The 15,000-nt window shown below is 42.7% G+C and overlaps 1 protein-coding gene across 1 annotated transcript in view; it reads right to left on the bottom strand.

Annotated features, from left to right (window-relative positions):
* Positions 1-15,000, bottom strand: part of LOC139746637 (lachesin-like) — a 137,173-nt gene that overhangs the window by 17,835 nt on the left and 104,338 nt on the right. Inside the window, exon 4 of the mRNA XM_071658056.1 lies at positions 1,024-1,100. Coding sequence (XP_071514157.1) covers positions 1,024-1,100 — 77 coding nt within the window. The remainder of the gene's footprint in view (positions 1-1,023; positions 1,101-15,000) is intronic.

Genomic DNA, 15,000 nt, shown 5'->3' with positions numbered 1-15,000 from the left:
GAGTGGCATATCATAATTATCCATCTTTCCATCAATTTCCCATCCATCCAGCAACGCTCCATCTAGCTACTCTCCATCCAGATACCTTCCATCCATCAGCTTTCTATCCACCAACTCTTTGTCCAATAACTTCCCATCCAGATGCCTTCAATCCATCAGCTGTCTATCCACTAACTCTTCCTCCAATAACTTACCATCCAGAAGTCTTCTATCCATCAGCTTTCTATCCGCTGACTCTCCATCCAATAACTTTCCATCCAGATATCTTCTATCCATCAGCTGTCTATCCACTAACTGTCCCTCCAATAACTTTCCATCTAAAAATCTTCTATCCATCAGCTTTCTATCCACTGATTCTCCATCCAACAGCTTTCCATCCAGATTACTTCTATCCATTAGCTATCTATCCACTAACTCTCCCTCCAATAACTTTCCACCCAGAAATCTTCCATCCATCAGCTTTCTATCCACTTACTCGCCATCCAATAACTTTCCATCCAGAAGTCTTCTATCCATCAGCTTTCTATCCGCTGACTCTCCCTCCAATAACTTTCCATCTAGAAGCCTTCTATGTATTAGCTGTCTCTCCACTAACTCTCCTTCCAATAACTTTAACTTGAATGCTAAGAGAAAACGGGTCCTTGTGTCGACGCCATTGTTTACTCTGGAAGGAATGTTCCAGTTTATTTTGGAGGGTGAATTCCAGCTCCCTGGAATATTTATTCTAGCTCCTGGTAAATATATTTCAGTTCCTGGAAAGGTTCTCAGAGTTATTCTATTTTGTCAACAGCATATCCCCTCGAAGACACATTCCAGTCCCCTAAGAGGTCTATTCCAGTTTTCTTGAAAGTACCTTCAAGTCCCCTAAGAGGTCTATTCCAGTTTTCTTGAAAGTGCATTCCAGTCCCCTAAGAGGTCTATTCCAGTCTTCTGGAAAGTACCTTCAGTCCCCTACGAGATCTATTCCAGTCCTCTGGAAAGTGGATCCCAGTCCCCAAGATGGTCTGTTCCAGTTGGCCTCACCTGTCGTCGTTGTGGTAGGTCTGGAAGCCGAAGGTTATCAGATGTATCTCGTCGCCTCTCCTCCTGTACCATGACACCTGCAATAGCAGCAAGGCAAACACCATCAGCACAGAAGTAAACAGCATCAGCACGGAAGTAAACTAGCATCAGCACGGGAAATAAACAGCAGTACTACAGACGTAAACAACCTCAAAGCTCAAGACTACAGTAAAGCAAGAAAGTTTAAGTGTAAAGAATAACACTCCTAGGTAATTCCATTCGTATTTACGTGGATTTATATCATTACCATAAGCCAGACTTTCCCATTCACCCTTTCCTATAGAATTTCTGTGGCAGTATAGCCTTACTCGAGCTTACATGGTGTTCCTTCTCTCTCTCTCCCTCTCTCTCTCTCTCTCTCTCTCTCTCTCTCTCTCTCTCTCTCTCTCTCTCTCTCTCTCTCTCTCTCTCTCTCTCTCTCTATCATTTTCCTGTTGATTTACACTTCCCTAAGAAGTAGTGAGGAATAAACAACGAACTTTTTGTGATCACAGAAAGATGAGAGAGAGAGAGAGAGAGAGAGAGAGAGAGAGAGAGAGAGAGAGAGAGAGAGAGAGAGAGAGAGAGAGAGAGAGAGAGAGAGAGAGAGAGAGAGAGAGAGAGAGAGAGAGAGAGAGAGAGAGAGAGAGAGAGAGAGAGAGAGAGAGAGAGAGAGAGAGAGAGAGAGAGAGAGAGACAGCTGTTCAAGAGTCACACCTCTGCACCTACCCAGTACAAGATTAACTAGCGATAATGAGATCAGTGTTCATTGGTCTTCAATAGAAGCCATTTCGGCGGTAAGTGCCAGAGGTCGTAGTTGGAACATTAACACTTGGGTCTACAACATCATTAACACGTACACACTCACCTTTAACTCTCGCCTCACTGTTAAATACTAGGGTCTGTGTTTAATGTAATTGAACTCAATAGTTCCTTTACCGGATTTCCTATTAGAACATGCGTTTGGCAAACTATATATTCCTGTCACACACACACACACACACACACATACACACTCACACACACACACACACACACACACACATACATACATACACACACACACACATATGTAAATATATACAAATGGCCTACCTGTGATAACATTTACACACACAAACACACACACAAACACACACACACCATTCAAAGCAGAGCAAGTACATATCTACCGTTACTACCCAAACCATTTTGATCATGAACCTGCGGTCCTTTTCTACATATTACTTGCATGTTTACACTGTTGCCAATGGTAGGTAGAAAAAAATACTTGAATTTTTGAATTTTTTTCCTCTGGCAATCGGTTACTGTCAAAGACTTTTCTCTTTGAATAACTGTGAAAGAGAAATGTATATATATATATATATATATATATATATATATATATATATATATATATATATATATGTATATATATCAGAGAGAGAGAGAGAGAGAGAGGAGAGAGAGAGAGAGAGATGAGAGAGAGAGAGAGAGAGAGAGAGAGAGAGAGAGAGAGAGAGAAGAGAGAGAGAGAGAGAGAGAGAGAGAGAGAGAGAGAGAGAGAGAGACCAAAAGGAATCGTTATCATTAATTATGAACATCAAAGATTACACTCAGAAATACCTCGAAAGATGCTTAAGTGAGAGCTTTCTCTCACAGATCTGACTTTAGAGAATGGGAGAAGCGTGAGAGCGAGGATAGAGAGTGAGTGTTTTCTCTCACATTAGACTTTAGAAAGTAGGAGTAGAGTATGAGAGAGAAGAGAGAAAGTGAGAGTTATCTCACACTAGACGTTAGAAAGTAGTAGAGTGAGAGCAAGGAGAGAAAATGTGAGTTATCTCACACTAGACTTTAGAAAGTAGGAGTAGAGCGAGAGCGAGGAGAAAGTGAGAGTTACCTCTCACACTAGACGTTAGAAAGTAGGAGTAGAGTAAGAGCAAGGAGAGAGAAAGTGAGAGTTTTCTCCTCATATCCTTCACAGCTAAGTTGAGAGCCATTACGAGTTCGAACCAGCGGACCCATGCAGTGACGTAACATCTTCTTGAAAACGTATCCGACTCACGAGAGATGTAAGTGCTTGACGCAAACCCATAAAGGAAAAGAGTTAGACATTCCTTAAGCTTTTGAGACACGGACGAGAGCATGAAACTCCGTTGTCTTGCGTCATCACTGTGTGTGTGTGTGTGTGTGTGTGTGTGTATCATTTCATATCGTAATTATATACTAGTAATACAAACCAGTAATACAACAATTTCCATAATCTTTTACATCAGTGTCCATATTATAATAATTCCCCCTTTCCCTTCCCCCTTACCCCTTACCTCCCTCCCCCTTGCTCTTGAAACCAACAGACAGACGAAGAACAATGAAAAGCTCCCACATCTGTCGTGGGATGGGACACAGGGAAACAATTTGGGATATAATTCTTACATCTTTTTTTTTCCTCTTCCCCCTCCCCCTGGCGACCAGCTAGTTAAGCCAGTGTAAGTCGCTTATAAAAATACAAATGATGATGATGACGTAGCTTCACTATGTTGCCCCCTAAGCCTCGTTAGCTTTCTTTCTCTCTCATTCCTTTTCAAGAGAGAGAGAGAGAGAGAGAGAGAGAGAGAGAGAGAGAGAGAGAGAGAGAGAGAGAGAGAGAGAGAGAGAGAGAGAGAGAGAGAGAGAGAGAGAGAGAGAGAGAGAGAGAAGAGAGAGAGAGAGAGAGAGAGAGAGAGAGAGAGAGAGAGAGAGAGAGAGAGAGAGAGAAGAACGCCGCAAAGAGAGACAAAATGAACGCCATTAAACGCCAAGATATGAGGCGTTTGTCGCACCTTTTCAACTCTGATAAAGCCGTTCTTGTATAGCCTTTACGTGCTCTAGGGCCATGTTTCTCTCGAGCGTTCTTCCCACGTAATAATGCCACTCGTCTCGAATTTAACATCCCTGAGTTCCGTAACTTAAACAAGACCCCAGTGACTTAGCTTCATTTAGTATAATGACTTACGCCACTACCAAACTTCCCTAACTTAAGATTGTTGATTACAGCCCTTATCTCATTAGTCCTCAGCTCCCTAACTTAACAACACTCAGCTCCCTAACTTAGCAGCCCTCAGCTCCCTAACTTAACAACCCTCAGCTCCTTAACTTAACAACCCTCAGCTTCCTGACTTAACAACCCCCAGCTTCCTAACTTAACAACCCTCAGCTTCCTAACTTAACAACCCTCAGCTTCCTGACTTAGAACACTCAGGTCCTTCAACTTACCACCACGAAGCTCACTAACTTACTACCACCCAGCTCCATAACTTACCAGTCCTTGGCTCCCTAACACGCTGTCACCAACCTTCCTTAACCTACAAAGTCTCTAACTTATCAGGACTTAGATGGGGAATGTGAGCCATTTATTATCTTATCTGCTGGCTCTGTGGGCCTGTGGGTACCACAATACAGCGTGGACCAATAAATTTAATTTAGTATAGAAACTCTCATGGATATAGATCTTTATAGTAGTTTTCTTCTATGTTGTTTGGGAGTTCTTTTAATTGACTTTGTTTTTTATTTATGTGTGACGTATTATTTCCTGTATGGGGACTTTACGATCGTGGGACCACATGTCTTAATTCAGTCTTAATGTTATTGTATTTCCTTGATTTTTTTTTGCAACGGTGGTGACATAAAGTTCCTCTTGGTTTAATGTGTCTCGTAGGACCACACTTCCACACGTACCTTTCTTCGCACTTCCTCAAGTACCTTCGTACACGTACCTCTCGTACAATTCCTCTCGTACCTTCGTTCACTTTCTCACGTCCCTCTGCGCATATCCTCACGTCCTTCCGTACACCTCCTCACGTTCCTAACTTCCAATTGCGCCTACTTGTTCTAAGTATCTTCTAGTATTGAAGAACTGTTCTATGTTAAAGTCCTCAAATCCTCTGCGTACAGAGTTAACGTATTTCCCCTTAATCTCTTAAGGGCTTCCCTCCTTTCCTCGTCTCTCATTTCAGTCCGTCCTGGCACCATTCTTATTGCATTTCCTTGGACACTTCCCTTCACATCGATGTGGCTCTTCAAGTCCGAGACAACTGAATCATGTGGCTAACTTCAGCTCAAGGCGAATAGAAGTCGTGAAAAAGTTCTTAAACATGTCGACCCAGTCCACGAACAGTGGAAGACAACTTTGGTACTGACTAAAAATATAATTTACTTTAAATCGCCATCATCTTCACATCCTGATATGGTGACGAAGTCAACGTGATATTCAACTCCTTAAAGGCCCCTCTCGAGGTACGATCCTCATACCTTATGATCCCCGACTTAGCACTCGATGCTTGGTTTGTGTAAACCCTTTACCATCATCTTCATAACATTGTCACATCTATAGTGAATCTTCACAAGTCATTTGTCCTCCCAGTGTTGCACTTTGTCGAGGTCCCTCTGTAGCAACTTGCCATCCCCGCCTCTTTTGCGCACCTCCTCTTTTCAGTGATTCCCGCACCATCACGAGACAGATCTAGGTACGAGTCCATCTCGTCTAGCAAACCGTTTTTACACAAGTCATAAACGGGAGTGGCCCCCAGCACCAAGCCCCTTGGGAACCCCCACTTGTCAACCTCGCCCCAGCTGGAGAGGCAGGCCTTCCCTGACGTGTGTCTTCCCTCCCTCCAAGGTTGGGAGATGTTGATCCATTTCAGGCAATTTCTCCTGATCCCAGCTTGGATGTTTTCTTCACCATCAGATTTCTGCTGAGGGGGCAGCATTAAAGGCTTTCTAGAGGGAGTCCAGCAGTCGAAGCCCTCACTCCGTATTCTTAGGTTGTTGCTTATTGGCTCATAGAACTGCCTGTGTGTGTGTGTGTGTGTGTGTGTGTGTGTGTGTGTTACATTACCTCTCGCTCTCCTTGCTATTCTGTCCCTGTTTTTTGTCCATATCTTTTTGTCCATCACTACTCTCTCTCTCTCTCTCTCTCTCTCTCTCTCTCTCTCTCTCTCTCTCTCTCTCTCTCTCTCTCTCTCTCTCTCTCTCTCTCTCTCTCTCTCTCTCTCTCTCTCTCTCTCCCCGGACAACCCCCTCCCCCACCCAAACATATTCACATATCTAAACCTCAAATAGTCTCTCTTCGTTCCTCCCACAGACCCCAAGGGTTCCGGCCTGGGATTTCATTGATAAGCAGAAGAGGCCATTCTCTGTATATATATATATACCCCCACCTCATCCCCCATTATGCCAATCCTTCCCTTCATCCCCTTCCCTACTCCCCACCACAACCTCCCCGTCCACCATACCTGGGGATCGCATGACCATCCTTTCCGTAAACAGAGACCCCTTCGTCCCTCCGCCCCCCCCAAAAAAGAGATGGTACAGATCACCATCAGCCAATGGCTCGTCGTCACAGGGGCGAAGTGGAGTCTCCTGGATTAACCTTTTCGTGTGGGATTTTGTGCGCTGATTATGCCTTTCAAACGCGGTATGAAAGGGATTAGATCTTTTTCATATGCTTAATTAGCAAGCACTTTGTGAGGGATTGATTGAAGGTAATGTGATCTAATGGGCGAGAGAAGTTTGTTTTTGCCACTGCATTTACCTGGGTTGATCATTTATATACTTTTGTACGTGTTTACAATGGTTCAATATAGTCCCTTAAAGTACCATATGGTTTATGTATATATATATATATATATATATATATATATATATATATATATATATATATATATATATATATATATATATATATATATATATATATATATATATATATATATATATATATATATTATTTATTATTTATTTTGCTTTATCGCTGTCTCCCGCGTTAGCGAGGTAGCGCAAGGAAACAGACGAAAGAATGGCCCAACGCACCCACATACACATGTATATACATACACGTCCACACACGCAAATATACATACCTATACATCTCAACGTATGCATATATATACATACACAGACATATACATATATACACATGTACATAATACATACTGTCTGCCTTTATTCATTCCCATCGCCACCCCGCCACACATGAAATATATACTGGGAAAAAATATATACTGGGAAAAAAAAGAAGATGAATCCTCGCTGAAAAGAAGTTGGTTTCCTGATTTTCAGGGGGAAAAAAAGACAAAATAAGATAGTGTAGCGCCCGTACACTACCCCTGGTGGCCGGCCTCGTCAACAGTGTACAAATGTCGCGCAAACATTTCAAGTATTTACTTGTGGTTTCGGTGTAACCGATCATGCGCATTACATGGGTTCGAATCCTGGGCGAGGCAATCGTCCAACCCAACCCATGTGTTCATCCTCCTCTCGGTACTGGTCGATAGATGGGTATTTGGTTAAGCCTTGTGTGTGTGTGGGTGTAAACACACAGGATTCAGGAAATGGTACATATATACAAGGTCGATAGACTAGGCAATACGAATAAGGACCTTCTCCTCGAAACACAAAAATAGTACTTACATATATATCTATCTATCTGTCTATCATGTCCATCTATCTATCTATCTATCTATCTATCTATACATCTCTCTATTAATCTATCTATCTATCTATCTATCTATCTATCTATCTATCTATCTATACATCTCTCTATTAATCTATCTATCTATCTATCTAGCGATCTATCTATCTATCAGTCTATAAACACACACACACACACACACACACACACACACACACACACACACACACACACACACACACACACCCATCTATCGACACGACTGTGTAAAAAAAAGAACGCTATTCTACAAGGACAAGCAAATCTGATAGAACATTCAGTGGCACAATGCCATGCAGCTGTCGTGTGGGTTGTCAGGGAAGAGAGGACAAAAATATAAGCGTAATTAACAGGGACACAGGATAATCGAGTTGCTCCAAAAATGATTGTGATTACTTTGGATTGGCCTGATTGTATCAGAGAGTTTATATCTAGGTCATATATATATATATATATATATATATATATATATATATATATATATATATATATATATATATATATATATATATATATATATATATATATATATATATAGATAGTTGTGTGAGTGTGTGTGTCTCCAGCATATGTCCTTTTCCAATAACTGTATCCTGGATTGCGTCCTTGAGAGAGAGAGAGAGGAGAGAGAGAGAGAGAGAGAGAGAGAGAGAGAGAGAGAGAGAGAGAGAGAGAGAGAGAGAGAGAGAGAGAGAGAGAGAGAGAGAGAGAGAGAGAGAGAGAGAGATGAGAGAGAGAGAGAGAGAGAGAGAGAGAGAGAGAGAGAGAGAGAGAGAGAGAGAGAGAGAGAGAGAGAGAGAGAGAGAGAGAGAGACTGCTCTCTTCCATTCCTGTTTTCCTGGCACGAAAATATTTCAGATTCCGAAAAATATTCACCGAAGACGTGGGTCATGTGCCAACAAGTCTGGTCTGACCGAAACGAAGAGAATTTGTGGGCCAGTTTGGTCTCCTGTATGACCGGAGGCGCTTCCCCTGGTCTTCTGTTGTCTGGAAGAGCCTCTTCTGGTCTTCTGTTATCCGGAAGAGCCTCTTCTGGTCTTCTCTTAACTGGAAGAGCCTCTTCTGGTCTTCTGTTATCTGGAAGAGCCTCTTCTGGTCTTCTGTTAACTGGAGGAGCCTCTTCTGGTCTTCTGTTAACTGGAAGAGCCTCTTCTGGTCTTCTGTTAACTGGAGGAGCCTCTTGTGGTCTTCTGTTAACTGGAGGAGCCTCTTGTGGTCTTCTGTTAACTGGAGGAGCCTCCTATGGACTCCAGTTTGACTGGAGGAACTTTTTCTGGTCTTCTGTTAACTGGAGGAGCCCCCTCTGGTCCCCGGTTTGATTGGAGGAAACACTTCACGTCTCCTGTTAACGGGAGGAGCCTTCTTCTGTTCTCTTGTACGACTGGAGGAGCCTGTTAACTGGGAGCACCCGCCTGGTATCTTGCCCGGGTGGGGTGAGGCATCTCTCCTGGCCCTGTGATTTATCTGCCCAGCCAGCCTCCAAAAGCACCACGAACTCCCTCCATTCACTTCGGTTTTACGTCATCACTCTCGCCTCTCTCTCTCTCTCTCTCTCTCTCTCTCTCTCTCTCTCTCTCTCTCTCTCTCTCTCTCTCTCTCTCTCTCTGAGTTCCAAGCACCGCCCTCCTCCTCCTCCCCTCTCCTCCTGCTGCTTCAGGTGGCCCCCTCCCTTCCCTCCCTTCTGTCCCCCAGTTACCATCTAATTAGGCCCAGGACCATAAAGTTCGGGTCTATTGCAAGGCTATCTTGCCTTAAGGTCTTGCCCCGTCGTGCTCAAGTGTCGGAAAGTTGTGCTCAAGGGTCGTACCGTCGTGCTCAAGGGTCGTACCGTCATGCTCAAGGGTCGTGCCCTTCGTGCTCAAGGGTCGTACCGTCGTGCTCAAGGGTCGTACCATCATGCTCAAAGGTCGTGCCCTTCGTGCTCAAGGGTCGTACCGTCGTGCTCAAGGGTTGTGGCCTTCGTGCTCAAGGGTCGTGCCCTTCGTGCATTTCTCTCAGCTGCGTAGCATGACAAACACATTCCATTTCGACCAATCTTCCTCGGTGGCTATACAGGACCAGCAATATCACATCAGATATCCCCATATCTCTCTGCGTCTCGTATCTGTCCTTCTCAGAGTCTCTCGTGCGCTCCGTCTCCCGTCTCTCGGACTGTCCTCTGCCGTGTCATAGTGCTATACTCCCTCCTAAACTCTCCCTCAAGAAAGACAAATTCTACCACTAACATTTCTATTTAGATTCTAACTTATCTTAACTATATAACTACAACCCTATTTGGTCTAAAGGCTGTGATTCTATCATTTCTAAATGCTTCGAACTTGTTTCTACTCTAAAATCTTCGAACCCCATTTCCTTGCAAAGTCTGCGACCCCATTTCATGTATAGTCTGCAACCCTATTCTTCTATAATATACGTGACTCTAATTCCCCTAAAGTCTGGTAATTCCTATTTGACTATTCTCCTTTAAAGTCCTCTGTATCATATTTTTTCCCCCTACAGTCCATATCAGTTCCATGTTAAGTTAATGTTTATATTCATCCTCTTCGAAGTGATTATAACGTTATTTGACCAACTATGGAACCCAGTCTGTTTGTTAATGCCAAATACAAGCCATTTTGAATTTATATTACATGATTTTTGTGTTTAGAATTAGAAATAAATGAGAGCATGATGGTATTGGCTTAACGACCAACGAAATCTATTCAATAATTCACGTCTAATATTGTATTTGTTTAATCGGCTGCCCCTGCCATCTGCACTCAAATGGCAAAGTAATGTATGCAAAGCATGTAATGTGTGTAATGACATTAGATCTGTGTACACACACACACACACACACACACACTCACAGACACACACACACACACACACACACACACACACACACACACACACACACACTCACACACACACAAACAGAAACACATACACACACACACATACAGAGAGAGAGAGAGAGAGAGAGAGAGAGAGAGAGAGAGAGAGAGAGAGAGAGAGAGAGAGAGAGAGAGAGAGAGAGAGAGAGAGAGAGAGAGAGAGAGAGAGAGAGAGAGAGAGAGAGAGAGAGAGAGAGAGAGAGAGAGAGAGAGAGAGAGAGAGAGAGAGAGAGAGAGAGAGAGAGAGAACCTGTTATTGTGACCCTTTAACGTAGAAGTTACCACCATTCGATAGAAATCAGAGAAACCAATTTTCTTTTTTTTTCCTTCTTCTTTTTCGAATTCTGACGATGTAACCTCTTGTTACCAATCCCAGATTGAAACCCACACAATCCTTGCCGTTCTGACTTGTGGCTTAGCTCCCTCTTCAGCCACATTATTACCCACCTTCAGCTGTGTGCCACAGAAGGACGTTTCTCAGGTCTCCTCTCACCACAATCTCGCCCTGTCGCTGGTCATATGCCTTCTCGTTCAACCACCAACAGATTGCAGTTATAGATCGGTCTCCCCGAAACTTCAGTGTATAAAGTTAATAGATCATTCGAAATCTCACCCTTACAACGTTTGTATATGTACGATTTTAAACCCATGAACGTTTTTGAAATTTCACCCTTACAACGTTTGTATATGTACGATTCTAAACCCATGAACGTTTTTGAAATTTCACCCTTACAACGTTTGTATATGTACGATTTTAAACCCATAAACGTTTTTGATAATTCACCCTTACAACGTTTGTATATGTACGATTTTAAACCCATAAACGTTTTTGATAATTCACCCTTACAACGTTTGTATATGTACGATTTTAAACCCATAAACGTTTTTGAAAATTCACCCTTACAACGTTTGTATATGTACGATTTTAAACCCATAAACGTTTTTGAAATTTCACTCTTACAACGTATGCATATGTACGTTTTTACACCCATGAACGTTTTTGAAATCTCATCCTTACAACGTTTGTATGTACGTTTTTAAACGTTTTCGAAAAACTGATTAAAACCTTCAATGTATTGGTAGAAATGTCCTCAACTGTCTCCTGCCACTTAATTGTGTAATTGACAGTAATCATAACACATTTTCTATGCCTTCATCCCAAATTCTCTTTGCATCAATATTGTATTAGAGATAACATTATGTTGGAAGGTTCAGGGTTAGATGGATCTTTGAATATCATTAAGAAATCATGGAAAGAGATTATTATTATTTAACGAGTGGTCCCATAGAGAAAAGATAATCATGAACCACAGATGAAAGATATCCATCCACTGTTCCACAGACGAAATATATTGAACTAGTGTTCCAAAGACTGAAAATGTTTAACCAGTGTTCCATAGGCGAAATGTATTTAAATAGTATTCCACAGATGAAAGATATTCTCCTACTGTTCCAGAGATTAAGAATATTCAATCAGTGTTCTACAGACGAAAGATATTTAAATAGTATTCCAATATACTCAACTACTGTTCCAAAGATTAAGTATATTCAATCAGTGTTCCACAGACGAAAGATATTTAAGTTAAAATATTCTATAGGCGAAGCATATCCAACAAGTGTTATACAGATGACATATAACTCATCCTATGCTCCACAGACGAAATATATTGACCTAGTATTCCAAAGACGATACACTTCGAACCCAGTTCACCACAGAGGAAGGATATCTATCCAGTGATCTAGGGATAAAAGATATCGAACTGATAATCCCAAGAAAAAGACGAAAGAGATCCATTCAGTGTTGTTCCTTGAGACGACGACGACTAGAGAGAGAGAGAGAGAGAGAGAGAGAGAGAGAGAGAGAGAGAGAGAGAGAGAGAGAGAGAGAGAGAGAGAGAGAGAGAGAGAGAGAGAGAGAGAGAGAGAGAGAGAGAGAGAGAGAGAGAGAGAGAGAGAGAGAGAGAGAGAGAGAGAGAGAGAGAGAGAGAGAGAGAGAGAGAGAGAGAGAGAGAGACGATTTCCAAGATAAGGAGACAATATTGGCCAAGTGGCTTGAGTGAGATGGAGTTGCCTTTAAGGCAATGGCCCACCAGAACAAGTGTGGAAAACTATATTGCTCAGTGCTGTTTTACCCTCCAGCCGTATCCTCCCTCCCTCACTCCCTCACTCCTTCCCTCCCTCCCTCCCTCAGGAGTCGGGGTTGGGGAGGAATGGTTGAGGTTTTGGTGGGGTGGGGTGATGGGCAGGAGGAAGGAGGGGGTAACCTTAGCCATCCCCAGGCTTTAGGTTTTATTGAGGGGGTGTGGAGGAGGAGGAGGAGAAGGAGGAGGAGGGGAGAGGTGAGGTCCTAAGCCTCCCATGATTGCTGGTGGTGTGTGGTGGTGGTGTGTGGTGGTGTGTGTGTGTGGAAGGTGGGGGAGGATGGTGTCTGCTTCTGGTGCTCTTGCGTGAGAAAAGGATTATCTTCATCGTGAAACAAACAGAGATGAAAAGATCTCTGTCTATCACACGATAGATGGGGATGAAAGAATCCTATCTATCATACGACAGATAGGGGTGAAAGGAGCCTGTCTATCACACGATAGATGGGGATGAAAGAATCCTATCTATCACACGACAGATAGGGGTGAAAGGAGCCTATCTATCACACGATAGATGGGGATAAAAGAATCCTATCTATCATACGACAGACAGGGGTGAAAGGAGCCTGTCTATCACACGATAGATAGAGGTGAAAGGAGCCTGTCTATCGCGCGATAGACATGTATATCTGGTGTATTTAGTTGTAGTAAGGCATCAACGTTGATCAAAACACTCTCCACTGTAGGATACGAGAGAGAGAGAGAGAGAGAGAGAGAGAGAGAGAGAGAGAGAGAGAGAGAGAGAGAGAGAGAGAGAGAGAGAGAGAGAGAGAGAGAGAGAGAGAGATGAGAGAGAGAGAGAGAGAGAGAGAGAGAGAGAGAGAGAGAGAGAGAGAGAGAGAGAGAGAGAGAGAGAGAGAGAGAGAGAGAGCGAGCGCAGGGGGAGGGAGGGGCAAGAGAACGCTATACCACTGACTGTGACATTTCCACCTCTGCTCTTTTGAGTCGTATGTTAACAGGAAGCTGGTATCCGCTCGACTTTAATGCCATGTAAAAGTGAATTCATCATTGGGTGATTACATTCATTTTTGACTTGATCTTCGGAAGAAAATTAATTACATTTATTATATACACATGATCAAAAGTCTGTGCTTTCCAAAATTTCTTTTTTTATGACGGTAAACTGATGCTTATGAACATCTTTTTGTGTCATTTCAGAGCAATGATCTTGGAAAGAAATGATTTCCATATTTCTAAGATTTACTGATATATATATATATATATATATATATATATATATATATATATATATATATATATATATATATATATATATATATATATATATATATATATATATATATATATATATATATATATATATATATATATATATATATATATATATATATATATATATATATATATATATATATATATATATATATAGGTGGAGGCAGACAAGTTGTTACGGGTGATTATATTTTGATAAGCCTGATATAACCATGTACTGGATGTTAATTAATATAGATTTTGCTATATTTAGGACGGGAGACAACGTCAAGTCACGATGAAAGTCTAGGATAAACACTAGGTTGTTCTTCCCGACCACACGAGCCAATTATACGACCTTATTGGAAATTTCTACAGTATATTTACGTGGGCAAGTAGACAGTGACATCCAACTAGTCTTTAAGGACTAGGATTTTCGACCTAATTCTAAATCGCTTTTTACCCAGTGTTGACTCTCCTCGTTGCCAATATTGTGTCGTCATCTGCAATGAACGGGACACAGCCAGTATCTCAGGTTGGCCAATCCTTTCACAACACGCGTGTGCTGATCTGCGACCAGGGGAAACAACTGTTGCAAGTTATAGCTCCAGGCTTAGTCTTGTCGCAAGCTACAGCTCCGTGCCTCGTCTTGTCGCAGGCTACAGCTCCGTGCCTCGTCTTGTCGAAAGCTACGACTCCGTGCCTCATCGTGTGGCAAGCTACAGCTCCGTGCCTCGTCGTGTCGAAAGCTACGACTCCGTGCCTCGTCGTGTCGTAAGCTACAGCTCCGTGCCTTGTCCTGTGGCAAGCTATAGCTCCGTGCCTCGTCGTGTCGAAAGCTACGACTCCGTGCCTCGTCTTGTCGCAAGCTACAGCTCCGTGCCTCGTCGTGTCGAAAGCTACGACTCCGTGCCTCGTCGTGTCGTAAGCTACAGCTCCGTGCCTTGTCCTGTGGCAAGCTATAGCTCCGTGCCTCGTCGTGTGGCAAGCTACAGCTCCGTGCCTCGTCGTGTGGCACGCTGCATGCTCAGGCTTCAACGTTATCTTGCTTGAGAGGCAGACCTCTCAACATTTTCTCTTTACTTACGCCTCCTTCGTCGCAGAGGAACCAACACGGAAACACTGCGTCAGACTCAGCGTAAAATCAAATTTATGTCGCATGGAAGTGTGTTCACCAGGACAGACAACGCAGGCAAACCCAAAACCACTCAGAATGGATCCTCACAATGTTTTGGCATAGGAGCGTGTGTCTATTGGCACTCCG

Source organism: Panulirus ornatus, chromosome 65 (assembly GCF_036320965.1).
Source record: "Panulirus ornatus isolate Po-2019 chromosome 65, ASM3632096v1, whole genome shotgun sequence".
In the NCBI taxonomy this organism is placed as follows: Eukaryota; Metazoa; Arthropoda; class Malacostraca; order Decapoda; family Palinuridae; genus Panulirus; species Panulirus ornatus.
This window is presented reverse-complemented; position numbering and strand designations above follow the sequence as displayed.